Below are 14,811 nucleotides of genomic sequence, written 5' to 3' on the forward strand. Positions count from 1 at the left end.
TATACAAAAGTGGGAAAGAAGAGTGGGGCCTTCTCTGCCACGCACTTTCATTGTTTAGGAAAATGATTCCTGCGACCCCAGTAGACTTTACCTACCTTATACCCAGGAGTTATAGCTGGCCAGTATCCATCCTAAAGTCAGTTGCTGATTAGCAAAGTGAGATCCCACGATTGGCTTAGATATGGTGAGCTCATCCCTGCAATTGGAGGAGGGTCTAACTGTCCCAGCTTAGCTATATTGAGTGTTAAACAGTAGCTATGCGTCGTCAAGATGGGTGGGTGATAATTAGTATTGTCAAACTAGTTGTATGAGGACATTTTTGTGTACCTCATCACAGGTATTTATGTGGAAAAGTGAGTTTTTGTATATTGTCCTTAAAAATAGAAGCAGATTCATTTGAGAATCGTGTGGCTCTGAAAGTGCTCTTCCTGATTGACACAGGAAGCCAGCACTTGGCTCTTAATCAATAAACTGCTTACTGTGTTGATTTTTGTCTTAAATATAGTCCTTGACTATTTCCCTCTGCTACAAATGATGTGTGCGTGCGTGTGTGTGTGTGTGTGTGCGCGCGCGCGCGCACAGGTGTGAGTGTGTGAGTATAAGTGTAATTTTAATTACTTTTTTTTTTTTTTTTGTATTTTTACTATGTAGCCTTGACTGTCCTGGAACTCATTCTGTAGACCAGGCTGGCCTTGAACTGACAGATCCGCTTGCCTCTGCCTCCAGAGTGCTGGGATTAAAGCATGTACCACCATGTCCAGTAAAAATTATAGTGTATAATTTTGATGGTAGTCTCTGGTGGTTTTAAATGGATTGGTGCTTCCTCTTGTAGGTGGATTCTCCACTGTTTTCCTGGTGCGGACTCACGGTGGGATCCGATGTGCACTGAAGCGAATGTATGTCAATAACACAGCCGACCTCAACATTTGTAAAAGGGAAATCACAATTATGGTAAGTGAGAGAAAATGTTGTTTTAGAAGTTTGGTTGCTTTCCTTTTGTTTTATACTACAGCATCCACAGTTTTAGGCAAGTTATGTATCAGTTTACCCACTCTTGAAAACTCATTCAGTTAAATTATCAGGTGGGAGTTGTAGTTGACGGCCTCTGGCCGCACTTGAGACTTCTCCGTGCAGTTTCCAGGCAGTGTGCCCTTCTTTCCATTCAGGTTCATTGTAATTGTGGGGTCTGGGGAGCACGGAACACTCAGAGAATTACAGTGAACACCAGGTTTATCTACCTGACAGATGCGTGAGGCCTTCTCCCTTTCCTTGCCCAGTTGTGTCTAGGTACGGTTTTTCTCATGCAGAAAGAGACTCCCGTTCTCAGGGTGGTGACTGTGGCTGCTGTCCACGCTTTCTGCATTCCTCTCATATTGAGACCCGCAAACATAGTTTTGTTTCTCACTTCACAGTCCTGCTGTAACCTGCTTTTTCTGTCAACTGCTTTGTAGGGCCAGTTGTCCTCCAGCAAGGGAAGTATTGCTAATTACCAGGCAGAGTGACGTTATGTTACTAGACTAGTAGAAACATCAGTGACCGAGTAAACGGTGCAGCGCGGTTTTGAAGTGGCACCCTTCTTTCCGTGATTAGTGTTCTCTGGGCCTTCGGCCCCTCACTTCTCTTCCCCTTTCCTGCTCAGATTTTTGCTTTTTTTTTTTTTTTTGTTGTTGTTTTTTTGTTCTTTTGAGACAGGGCTTCTCTGTGTAGTTTTGGTGCCTGTCCTGGAACTCACTTGGTAGCCCAGGCTGGCCTCGAACTCACAGAGATCCGCCTGGCTCTGCCTCCCAAGTGCTGAGATTAAAGGCGTGCGCCACCACCGCCCAGCTCCTGCTCAGTTTTACCTCTGTATTTTCTTAGTTTGACTTAGTAATAGACAATTAATTGATTTAGTTAGCACATTCATAATCACTACCTCTGTGTAGTTTCAAAACCTTTTCATCACCCCTAGAAAACCCTACCCACCTTACTGTTAACTCCATTTCCCCTTCATCTAGCTCCTAGCAAGCACCCTTCCTTCTCTCTGTGTTTGTCGACTTCTGTTCTAAATATTCCCTCTAAGTGGGGTTGTCCAGTGGGTTTCCTTTTTACTGCCCTCACCCCAATGCCTTTGAGGTTCATAGACCTTGTAGTGTTCACCAGTAGTTAACTTCTTTCCTGTCACCAAATGATACTCTGTGAACACCACAGTTTCATCTCTTCATGGAGAAAAACTCATAGTTCTTTGGGCAGTTTCGACCTTTTTTGGCTTCTGTGACTAGCTGAATGCTGTGCATTTGTGTGTTCTTGTCCTTGAGTCCTCAGTTTCTCTCCTTGGTTACATACCTAGGTTCATTTTATAAACTGGAGGTACAGCCAGTCTCTTGTACAGCTGAACCATGTGTGTTCTTCCTGGCAGTGTGTCCTAATGCCAGTCCCACCTATCTTCCTGCTAGGGGGATTTCTCACTCTCTATCACTGTCTTTATCCACACTTAAAAAATAAATATATTTATGCGATCTGATTTACTGAATTCCAATTGTTTCTATTCTTAGCTGGTTTAGAGATGCTTTGAGACACGTTAAAGTAACATATTAGCCAAAGGTTGAAAAAGAATTACTTGAAGATAACGGCAAAGTCTCTATCGAGTTCTCTAACTCAAGTCTACATGATGTACTACTCTGCCATAATCTTCCGCTTGGTAGAGTTTGTATAATTATGAGACCTGTGGAGTAATGGTGGTGGCGGCGGCAGCAGCAGCAGCAGCAGCAGCAGCAGCAGGCAGATCTTCTTCTGCCTTTGAACAAGGCATTGCAAGGAGAGTATGCCTGTGGAGTGGTGATGCTCTTCAACTTTTTTTTTTGCAACCCATCTTCCACTGTGTGTTTAACGTGTTTTGCAAGTGGTAGTTCTGACCAGTTGCACAGTCGAAACTGGGTATATTATTAATGACAGTAGTTGTAAATTCATTTAAAATAATCGTGCCCCCCCCCCATCTTCACACATGCTTGGCAGCACTTACCACTGAGCTGACTCCAGCCCTGTTTGTAACCTCATTATATGCTGATGACTTTTGTACAAGGAGAAAAAGTTTTTAGAGTTTCCATTTTGTTATTTCTTTGAGCACATCATTAGTGTTATCTTTAATCTGTGAGTTCTTTTCCACAAATGTTTTCTGGCCTCCTGTTCCTGTTTTAGATTTAGTGAAAAGTACATGTTCCCATGGGTCTATGGAAGAGTTCTACATAAGTTGTAATTAGGAAAAACATGAAAGTAGTTCATTAACATTAGAGCTTAATTCCTTTATTTTTTTAGATAGATATAATTAGAGTTCTAATACTTTATTCTTGAATTTCAGAGTACTATATTATACACTTTGGTTTATTATTTTTTAAATTATATTTATTTGTGTGGGTGTGTTGGGGGCAGCATCAGTGGAGGTCAGGGTGACTTGTGGGGCTTGGTTTTCTGCCTCCACCAGGTTGGTCCTGGGTATCGAACTCAGGTCTTCAGGCTTGGTGAGAAGTGTCTTTACTGGCTGAGCTGTGTTGCCAGCTCTTGATAGATTATTGTTTTTATCACTTTCTTGTGGTTGAACCTGTACACAAATGATCATTTTGCTTGTTTATCTTAGATAATGACTGTCACATATGCATTGAATTTTCCAATGAAAAATTCACCATAGAAATCACTGGCTGAAATAAAATATTCTAATGCCTTATTCTTATTTTTAGAAATTTATTAAATCTACCTATTTAGGTTTATGCCTTTTATTTATAGAAGTTTAAGGTTTATATTTTCTAGTTTTAAAATTTTTATTTCTCTTCACAGAAGGAACTATCTGGCCACAAAAACATTGTTGGTTATTTGGACTGTGCTGTCAATTCAATTAGTGATAATGTGTGGGAAGTGCTTATTTTAATGGAATATTGCCGAGGTAAGTATCTGTCTTCATTTGTAATGTACTAAAAAGGGACACCTTTTCACAGGGCACTAGATATGTGGTTTCTCCCAGGGCAGCTGCTACCTTGTTCTAGATGCTTTATTGCAGTTTCAGCTTTAATGATTTAATTACAGATGCTGTTAAAACTTATTTAAAACCTAATCATAATTTTTAGTATGGCAGGAGCCGGCAAATGGAGAATTAAGCAAAGTGATGATTGGGTTCAAAATAAAAAATGTAGGCAAGTGAAGTTATACTTCTTGTCTGTATAATTCTTTTGTAATCCAACCAAGAATTAATGTTGTAAAATGTACTGTAAACATACTAAATTTATCACACTTAGGGAGCACATGCTAGTATTCTTAGCATGAGTGTGCAGGTATGTAGTGCCTGTAGGAGATTTTAAGATTTTTTTTTATTGTATTTCTTTATTTGTGTGTATGTGTGTGCTTGAGTTTGGGAAGGAGGACACACAGACAAGAGTGTGAGTGTGTGCTTGGGTTTGTGGTTAAGGATACACACAGACAACAGTGTGCATGTGGAGGTCACAGGGTCACTTGTGAGAGTGGTTCTGTCTTCCACCACGTGGGTCCTGGGGATCAAACTCAGGTCGTCAGACTTGGTGGCCAGTGAGTGCCTTTACCAGCTGAGCCATGCTGCTGGCAGTGTGCTGTTTTTGAGACAGGGTATCTCAGTGGGATCAAGGGCTCCTCAAGTAGGCCGAGCCTGCTGGCAGTGTGCCCTCAGGGTCTGCCTGTTGCTGCCTCTCCAGCACTGGCATTGGTACTGCTGCCACACCTGCTTTCCTCGTGTGCTCTGGGGATGCAGCTGAGGGCCTCTCACTTGGGTGGCGAGCACTTTCCCCACTGAGCTCTCTCTTCAGTTGCTGTTTAGTTTCCTCTTGCTGATACAGGACTTCGTATAGCCTGGGCTGCCGGTGAACTCCCGAGTCTCCTTTCTTTCAAGTTAGAGAGCCTGCATTTTTTATTTTATGTACATTGGTGTTTTGTCTGTGCGTATATCTGTGTGTGGGTGTCGAATTCCCTGGAGCAGGAGTTACAGACAGTTGTGAACTGTCATGTCAGTGCTGGGAATTGAACCTGGGTCCTTTGGAAGAGCAGCCAGTGCTCTTAACTACTGAACCATCTTTCCTGCCCCATAGAACCTGCATTTTAATACATAATCTTTATATTTGTGTCAGAAAATAGGAAGTCATGTTTGTTTACACCTAACATGGTCTTTAAAATCAATGTTTACTTGCATAGCGTGCCTTAATAATAACCAGTAGAAAGCAGAGGACCTGGATTCTGTTCCCAGCACCCATGTGGTGGTTCACAACTGCCTGTGGCTCCAGATTCAGGGCTCTTAACACCCTCTTAGGGCCTCCACAGGCACCAACATGCATGTGGTGCATGTGTACACCTGAAGTCAAAACATTCATAAAATAAAAATAAATCTAAGAAGAAAGCAAAATAATTTGTGTGTATGGCTCAAAAAGCCCAGTAGGTGGCATGGTGGCGCACGCCTTTAATTCCAGCACTCTGGAGGCAGAGGCAAGTCGATCTCTGTGAGTTCAAGGCCAGCCTGGTCTATATAGAGAGTTCTAGGCCAGCCAGGGCTACACAGTGAGACTCTGTCTCAAACCAAACCAAACCAAACCAAACCAAACCAAACCAAACCAAACCAAACCAAACCAAACCAAACCGCAGCAGCAGGAGGAGCAGCAGCGGGAACAGCAAAAGCCCAATAGTCTTTAAGCCATGGGTTGATTGACAGCCCATTGACCACCTCTCTCCCCTGAGAGTCAGTTTAAGATGCATGAGCTGTTGCTTCCCAGGTTGTCTTGTAAGTGGTCGTTGGTGTTGTTGGTGAGCGTGTGGAAGCCTGGAGGTGAAGGAACCGAGAACGCAGTGTCGCGCGGGTCCTGGGAGGTTCTCCTTTGTGTCATGTCTCAGGGCAGATGAGGTTTACCCCAGAGTTGTGTGTGCTTAACTTCTGGACTAAGTTAGAGTTTTCCTTGTGCTGTTTACCGTTCAGAAGGGGGGGGCTGCAGTAGTGTGTCATTACATTTCCTTTCTCGTACAAGAAGATTTTCCTGGAGTTAATAATTGCCCAATTTTTCACTTGCCTAATTTCTTCAGGCATATTATTATTTTAGCCCGTCTTCCTTAGTAGAAGTTCAAGTCTCTGCGGGAAGCTTAAACATGGTAACACTTGGGTGAGTTTCATCCCCCTCCTCCCCAAGCACGCTTCAGAGAGACTTACATTCACCTGTCCAAGTTTAAACAGGATTTTGATGTCACCTGGGCATTCTTTATTTCCTTCTATTTTAGACGCCTATTTAGCCGTCCTCCCCCTTGTTAGGTGTGGGCGTGACCCAGGGCTGCATGGACGCCTCTCAGGCGTGCCACCTCTGAGCTGCATCTCCACTCTCTTTTGGACTAACTCATTTTCTTTAACTTTTTTGATAATGAATTTATGGGTGGAAACGTTTTTGAGATCTTCAATTTGTAAATATATCTTTATTTTCCCTTTCAAGTACTAACCAGCTTTGACACTACTTAGCTTCTGCGGTAAGATTGGATTGGACACATTTAGGGCAGGGTGTGTGTGTCCATAGACAAACGTGTCTATGTCCACATGTGATTGTTATTTTGGTTAGAAAGAACATTTTAGCATAGAAGTAATACTGATGTAGACATTGGGTTGTTCCCTTTTCTCTCTACTAGTATGATGGTTGATTTTTTTTTTTTATGTGATTGATTTTCTGCATAGACACTATCAGGTAGCTTTTCATTTATTTCCAGTGTATTGAAACCTTACAATATATATACTTAATTTGTGTCAGTTTTATATATATATTTTAATTTTTCAAGACAAGGTTTCCCTGTGTAGCTCTGGCTATCCTGGAACTTGCTCTGTAGACCAGGCTGGCCTCCAACTCAGAGGTCGGCCTGCCTCTGCCTTTGGAGTGCTGGTATGAAAGGTGTACCACCTTTTGGCTAGGCTTTGTATTCTTTTTGTAAGACACCCAGCTTTTTCTTTTGTGTGCTTATGTTCTTTCTGAAACTTGTTTGAAATGGATGTTTGTCTTCCTGCAGTGATTGTCTTCTGATTATCTTTTCATTTTTTTCCTTTTAATTTCCGTTTTTGTGGGAAGCTTCCTTAAGTGTATATGAAGGTTTTCAATAGAATTTTCTATTTTTGCTATATTATTTTAATTTTTAGCAATCCTTTATTTTTTCCTTAAAATATCTGCTCTTGTTTAGGTATAAATCTTTTTTTAAGTTAAAAAAATTAAATATTTAAAATATTTTTTTCCTTTATTCTAAGTTTTCCCAGATTATTCTGCTTTGTTGCTCTGTTCTCTTATGTGAGAAGTTTGCTGCATGTATCACAGATCAGAATGTACCTTCTGGACTGGCAATTTTATCTTAGGAGGAGAATCCAGAGGCCTGAGCTGAGTAGTCCTTTTCTCATGTGAATCAAGTAGATACATTCTTTTTTTCCCATGGGGGAGCATGTTTGGAGGAGCAGAGAATGGTAGGAGGAGTTCTGTCCTCTTAAGGCTTTTGTATATGAAGACCAGGGAACCAGGATACTGACACAGCTCACACATGGAGTGTAGAGAAGAACGTGCTCCGGAACCCGTGCGTTCCTTGCTCCATGCTTCCAGGTTCTCAGAGCTCACTGCCATTGCTGTGCACTACAGTCACCTTTCACTCCTACCTAACTTGCTAGTTATCTGATACAGTGCTTAAAAGGATGGTTCTCAACTTGTGGGTCGTGACCCCCTTGGGTGTCAGACGACTCTTTCACAAGGGTATTAGATATTAGATATCCTACATAGCAGGTATTTACATTATGATTCATAACAGTAGCAATGGAAATCATTTTATGGTTGGGGTCACCACAACATGAGGAACTGTATTAAAGGGTTGTAGCGTTAGGAAGGTTGAGAACCACTGACTTAAAGAGATACTATATTTTTGGAATTAGAATTCTGGACATCTGTATGGTTATTTTGAATATATTCCTATTGTTTTATGAATAACTTATGAACAATTATGGCAATGTGACTTTCTGAGTTAGTTTTGGAAGCTGTTTTGTACTAATTCCTGTAAGTTGTATCTCTACTAGCTTTTGATTAATAATAAAACTCTTGAAATTCGGTAGCAGTTGCTTATTATTGCTTGTGGATCTGCCCGTCAGCTGCTGTGGGCCGAGCCTGGCAGGGTGGCCCTGCTGATTTGTCAGTGCTTGTTCACATGACTGTTTGATAGTTGTGACTAGTTAGAATAGTTTTACTTCCTCTCTTTCATGCTCTTGTTGGCTCTAGTAGGCTCTCCTGGGGTAGATTTTCTTATGGAGACAAAAGGAACAGGCCTGCAGAGGCACCTAAGCTCTCTCCCCTTTCCAGTGAAGCCCCTTCTCACTGGGATGTGAACACACACACACACACACACACACACACACACACACACACACACAGCCCACTTGTTAATCAGGGATGATTGGGTTGGGGATTATTTGCTCTAGCATGGGTAGCCGACCGTTGGCTACCACTGAAGAACATGACTCACTCACCCCCAGCAATCATCACCTGCCGATAGCTCCCTGGGGAGGGCTGGGGCCCTTGTGAATGTTGACTGGCCTGGTCATGTGCAGGTGACCACAGCTGCTGTGAGCTCATGAGAGCAGTGGCCAGGCTAGGCCTAGAAGACAGTGTTTCATGGCACTATTCCCCAGCCTCCAGCTCTAAATGCCTCTGTCTTTTTCATGATGCTCCTTAGGCTTGGAGGCAGAGGTGTGTGTGTGTGTGTGTGTGTGTGTGTGTGTGTGTGTGTGTGTGTGTGTGTGTGTGTGTGTGTGTAAGAGGGGTGGGGTTGGGAGATATTTGGGACTGAGCACTTAACAGGCATATGTTCTGAAAGCTTTGATAGTTAGGAGTCTCTGCATTAACTACTGCCATTGAAAGAAAAAGAAGCTTCTCTGACCAAAGCTGAGAAGAGCATTGTCTCTGGGTATGAACAGAAGTGTGTAGAAGGCAGCTGGACAACGTGTCCACATAGCAACAAAGCCTCTCCACCTGTGTCTGTGATCTCCCCAGCCATGAGCTTTGACTAGGGTTATGGGATCAGGAACAGGGTTGATGTCAGCTCATGCTGCTAGGATGTGCTGAAGAGGCCGAGGTGAGGAGGATCATGAACTTGAGTGCAGCCCGGCATTGGCATAGTTCCCTCCTGTGGAGCAGGCCTCAGCTCCAGTCAGAAAGCCGTTTGTTACCCTTTGACAGTAATGCCACTGGTGCCCCAGGCAGCCAGTCTTATCTGGCAGGTCAGTGGCATGCATAGTCCACGGCTGGACAAGATTATTGATTATTTTTCTCCCAGTCCTATTTATTACCAGGAATAAAGCATTAGTGGCTTAACTCATTAGATCCCCTTATCTTGTAATCAAGGTGATATTTTACAAAGTCAGATAGACAGTTCTCTTTGGCTTTCAAGAAAAAAGTATTCAATGTGGCTGCCAGTGTCTGATCTGCATCAGTTACATCTTATCTTCTGTGCTTCGCCAGCCATATCAGCACCAGCTCTTCACAAGTTTCTTGTTGTCAACAAATTCCTACCTAACAGGAGATGTTTATATCCAACACTCATTATGACCCACACGCTCTCCTAAATCTTTGTCTTGTTAATTTGTAGTCGTCCGTCTCAACGTGAATCTCACTTAGATAAGCCTAAGTAGATCTGCTCTCCTTTCTTCCCATCCTTCCCCCAATCTAAATTCCAGTTTCCTATGTGAGTTCTCTCCTTACTTTGTCATGTTAGGAATTATAGTCACATATCTGTGTCATTATTTTTACCTTGAAACACTATATTCTATGATAATAGAAACCTTATTTTTGTTTATCACACTTTATCCAATACTAAACATTGTTGAATGACTATTGCTTCAAGTAAATACTTTGTTAATCATAAGGAAAACTGCAGTTTCAGAAGTGGTGAAGTGTTAAAAAAATGGCAAATAGTATTAGCAGGATACTGTGTTTTTACAGTGTTCTGATCTCCGAGATGTCAATGTAAGAAAGCGTGTTACTGTATTAGTGCAGTAGGTGTAAGTACCCTCGTGAGAGTTCAGGGCTAGCACTGGAAGAGTGTTTCCGTGTATGTCTTTCTGGTGGACTTTATTGGAAAGTGTCCTCAGAGTCACTTCTTTGCTTAGCTGGGCAGGTAGTGAATCAGATGAATAAGAAGCTGCAGACGGGCTTTACTGAATCAGAAGTCTTACAGATCTTCTGCGACACCTGTGAAGCCGTGGCAAGATTGCATCAATGTAAGACTCCCATAATCCACCGGGATCTGAAGGTAAGAACCGTGGAACACTTTTGTTTTACACTTAGGATTTAAAATGTTTTTTTCTTTCTCTCCCTGCTCCTGTCCCCTCTCCAAGATCCTGTATAATTTCATGTGTATTCTGCCCAATGTTATTGTCTGCTCTTCCCACTAGGATATAAGGGTTATGAGGCCGTTGGTATTGGCTTGTGTATGTGATTATATCCAAGCTCTTAGAACAGTGCGTGGCCTATAGCAGAGGCTCACTGATTGTTTAGTTAATAAATAAGTGAATGGCTGTTTTGACTGATTAAATACAATTTAGTATCTTATGATAAACAAAATAAGCAATGTCATTTAGAATGTAGGTTGTTGATAATCATGAAAGCCTAAAATAAACTTTATTAGCATTTAAGTAAATGAAAATAAATATAAAAGCAAAAGACATTGCCATAATAATAACAATTTCTTTGGTCTTCAGTATATCCCAGACCATGTTCTGAGTACTTTGAGTATTCTAACCTGTCATAGTAACAATTATTTCCCCTGTTTTCTGGATAAGATAACCAGAGAGGGGAGTGGTTAAGCAAACTGTCCAATGATATAAGCACTAGTAAGCAGCAGATGGAGCTTTCTCGGAACTGACATTAGAGTATTCAAGATATTGGAGTAGTCACAGTTTGTTTTAGTTATTTTAACTCAGATTACAAGTTAAAGTATAAATTTAAATTTGTATTTTCACCGTAGGTGTTTTAAGTAAAAATGGTGCTGTAGGCTAAGCATCTTGAATCAGAAAATCCACATTTATAGAGGCTAGATGTGGTGGTGCCCTGAGTGTGGAATTCTGTATCTGATCACATGCTTCAGATTTCAGTTAGAATATTGTATAAAATTGTCAGACTTAATGTATAATGTGAATGAATTTTCATCTTATTCTTGAATCTTGCCCCCGATATGAAAAGTAATCCCAAACCAGTGACACCTTTGGTATCAAGCATTTTGTATGTGAATACGCAACCTATAGATAGTTAATGAGAAATGGAATTGAAATGTTTTCCTTACTCCTTGTTTCCAGATAGGCTGAAGTCTTAGGAATGTAGAAAAAATGTAGATACACTCAAGGAGACTCTTGACCATCACTAGTTCTCCTTCATAGAGAGAATTCAGGAGATTAGGGTTGGCCATTTTTATTAACCCTTCTGGCCTCTTGCCTCAGCAGGAATGTGCCACTGCCTGCTCTGGTTCATTTGTCTCTGGTTTGAGGTGTCTTATGTCTGTATATACGTATGTGTATGTGTGTATATATGTGTACCAAGCACCTGATCAAAAGAGGTTAAAAAAAGTTTTCACTTTGAAAATAGTAATCATTGATTTTCTTTTCTTAAGGTAGAAAATATTTTGCTAAATGATGCTGGAAATTATGTGCTTTGTGACTTTGGCAGCGCCACTAATAAATTTCTCAATCCTCAAAAAGATGGAGTTAATGTAGTAGAGGAAGAAATTAAAAAGTAAGTGCTTATCTTTATTGCATTTTGCATCATAGGCATTTTGATTAACTTGAGTCTATAGCTAGCTGCATTAATAGAAATTTTACATTATTCCATTTGTAGATTCCTTCAAAATGAAAATGACTAATATCTAATAGACAGTTGATGAATACCATGAATGAAAGTTTTTGTCTATGTGGTAAACAGCTTAATAATGAAACTTGTAAAATAAGCTATAGTACTTAATAGACCCACCAAGAGAATTTTAAGCGATTTAAATAAAAAGATTGATTTTTATATGAGTGTGAATGTTTTACCTGTGTATATATCTGTGTACTATATGTGTGTGTAGTGCCTGTGGAGGTCAGAAGAGGGCATTGGATCCTCTGGATAGTTGTGCTGGGAACTGAACCCTGGTCTTTTTGAGAGCAAGAGTTTTTAACCACTGAGTCACCTCTCCAGTTCCTTAAGTGATTGTGAGTTCAGCGTAGTCTTTGTCTTTACTAATATAGGGCAGTGGTGCATTTGCAAAAGTAAATAGCTCAAAACACGTTAGTTGTTGTTAACAGTGTGTATCATATGTACTGAAAATTGTGTGAAAAGTGTAAGTGCCGAGACTGGATGAAGCCGCTATTACTTCAGTGGTACGTTGCAAAGCTTTCTCGCATAATGTCACACAGGTTTTTTTTGTTTGTTTGTTTGTTTTTTGTTTTAATTTGTTTTTTGTTTTTGTTTTTGAGACAGGGTTTCTCAGTGTAGTTTTGGTGCCTGTCCTGGCCTTGAACTCACAGAGATCCGCCTGGCTCTGCCTCCCAGTGCTGGGATTAAAGGCGTGTGCCACCACTGCCTGGCATGTTTTTGTTTCTTAATTCTGTGTTTTTTGTGGTTGCAGGCTTCTTGTGAGAACCTAACTTTTCTGCTTTTTAGTTTCAGAAAATGCAACAGACTGTCTTAGAGCACTGAAATGACAGAACAGCGAGATGTCAGGCTAGGGACTTCTCAGTAGTCTCCCAGTGTGAGGGCGAGGAGCTGTTCAGCAGGGGCTGGTGATGACCTGTTGTAGAGTGCAGTCATATAGACTGAAGCAGTGTATATCCCGTGTACTTCGTGCTTCTACTCAGAACACAGCCTAGATCGACTGCACTAGCGTCTGTAAGAACAAGCCCCTAGTAAACATACATGCCCTGGAGAACAGAGTAGAGGCATTGCAGTTGGCTTTTTGGGGTCTGTGTCCATCCATGTAATTAGAGCATCTTGCAGATGAAGATTTCTAGTGGCTGTTTGAGGTCTCAAGTATCCAATCTGCTCGACACTTCTTCATTTGTTGTATTGTGGGATATAGTTAAGGCTCAGTTACATTTTTATGATGATTGGAATATGGTGCTGTAAGCTCATTAAGAGTTCATATCCTTTGTGGCTGAATTGAAGAGTTGATGTTCTAAGTGTTGAGTTAACAAGTATTTATTCAGGGCTAGCCCTGCTTTTGGTGCTGGGACACAATGATAGAAGTCCTGCTGTTATGCAGTGTATGTTCCGGTTCGTCTGTGGTAGGATCATTCGGACCATCTGACCAGCAAGTGTAATAGTAAGGTCTTAGAATGCTGTGACTTAATATTCTTCTTTAAAATAAAGTATAAACACTAAAAAAGTTGTGATAGAGGTGGTTCATTTATATTCTTAAGATTTCTGCTATGAGATTTTAGCACTACTTGATTAATAATTCCTGTTTCTAATAGATTTGGGGTTTTTTTTGTTAGTGAATATTTATTTACGTTGTCTTTAATTCCAAAGAGCCTAAGTTGGTAGTCATGTTAGAAGCATACATAATGTGTATAATTGAGTTGTAATAACTTGTAACTTTGAAGAGAATTATAAAAGCTCAAAACATTTACTACTGTGTGCAGCTGGGTATACTAACATTTATAAAACAAACTCCTTAGAAAAGAGATAAATTAAAATTTTGAGAGTGCAGTTTTACTTTCAATAGATGAAAACATTTGATAAGGAGACTGTGATAGACTGAATTATTTCATATAAATCAACAGAAATATTCCCATATAGGTTGTCATTTAAGGTTTTTTTTTTTTTTTTTTTTTTTGGTTTTTTCGAGACAGGGTTTCTCTGTGTAGCTTTGCGCCTTTCCTGGTACTCGCTTTTGAGACCAGGCTGGCCTCGAACTCACAGAGATCCGCCTGCCTCTGCCTCCCGAGTGCTGGGATTAAAGGCGTGCGCCACCACCGCCCGGCTTAAGTTTTTATTAATAAAGAAAATTCAACTTTTATATTATTTGAGATACTTTTGTAATTGCTGAATAAATTGTCTGTAGATACTTCGTTTCATTTAATTCTTGATAGACTTTTAACAAGCCTTTAAAGACAGTATTATTTCTATATAGTTCTGAACCCAAAAGCCTTTGATGTTGCGTCTTTTAAAGAAGCCTGTCTCACCTGTCCCTTTGTTTCTGAATGTGTCTCCTTTGTTCTCCTCATGCTGCCAGATACACGACTCTGTCATATAGAGCCCCAGAAATGATCAACCTTTACGGCGGGAAACCCATCACCACCAAGGCTGATATCTGGGTAAGGCTCAGAGGCTGACCGTTGCTCTAACTAGATGAGCCTGAGTAGAGCTGCCTCCTTTCCTCTTGCCTCCCCAGGGAAAGGAGACAATGGTAGGATGTGGAAGTTAGGAGATGGGATGCCTATAGTCAAGCAAGGGGATACTTGTATGTTATGTAACTACCTACCAGTAGTTTTTAGGAATTAGATCATGAGTTAATGTTCACATTTTTCAGTTTTGAATGGGTGAAATTTTGGCTGATGACAATGTAGAAAATCTGGATGTAACTTAAGCAATTATAGTATAACTTTCTGGGATCTTTTTTGATTTTTTTTTTAATGGAAACTAACAAAAGTAAACTTTTTCTGATTCTAAACATGTCATTAGCTACTCTTTATTGAAGGTCCTTATAATTTAGTATATTTTTATCTGGATTTAATTGTACCAATAGTGTTAATTTATTGTTTGTTGTTTAGAATCTCACATCTTTTTCAAACTTGTTTTTGTAAGT

General features: G+C 40.6%; 1 protein-coding gene across 3 annotated transcripts in view; it reads left to right on the plus strand.

Moving 5' to 3' along the window:
• The window catches only part of Bmp2k (BMP2 inducible kinase), a 111,567-nt gene that overhangs the window by 32,490 nt on the left and 64,266 nt on the right, over positions 1-14,811 (plus strand). For all 3 annotated transcript variants that reach the window (XM_052735419.1, XM_052735420.1, XM_052735421.1), the window contains exons 2-6: positions 833-951; positions 3,808-3,913; positions 10,145-10,287; positions 11,641-11,762; positions 14,239-14,320. In XM_052735419.1, coding sequence (XP_052591379.1) covers positions 833-951; positions 3,808-3,913; positions 10,145-10,287; positions 11,641-11,762; positions 14,239-14,320 — 572 coding nt within the window. The remainder of the gene's footprint in view (positions 1-832; positions 952-3,807; positions 3,914-10,144; positions 10,288-11,640; positions 11,763-14,238; positions 14,321-14,811) is intronic.

The sequence above is a fragment of the Peromyscus californicus genome, unplaced genomic scaffold (genome assembly GCF_007827085.1).
Source record: "Peromyscus californicus insignis strain IS unplaced genomic scaffold, ASM782708v3 Scaffold_13__1_contigs__length_99412109, whole genome shotgun sequence".
Classification (NCBI taxonomy): Eukaryota; Metazoa; Chordata; class Mammalia; order Rodentia; family Cricetidae; genus Peromyscus; species Peromyscus californicus.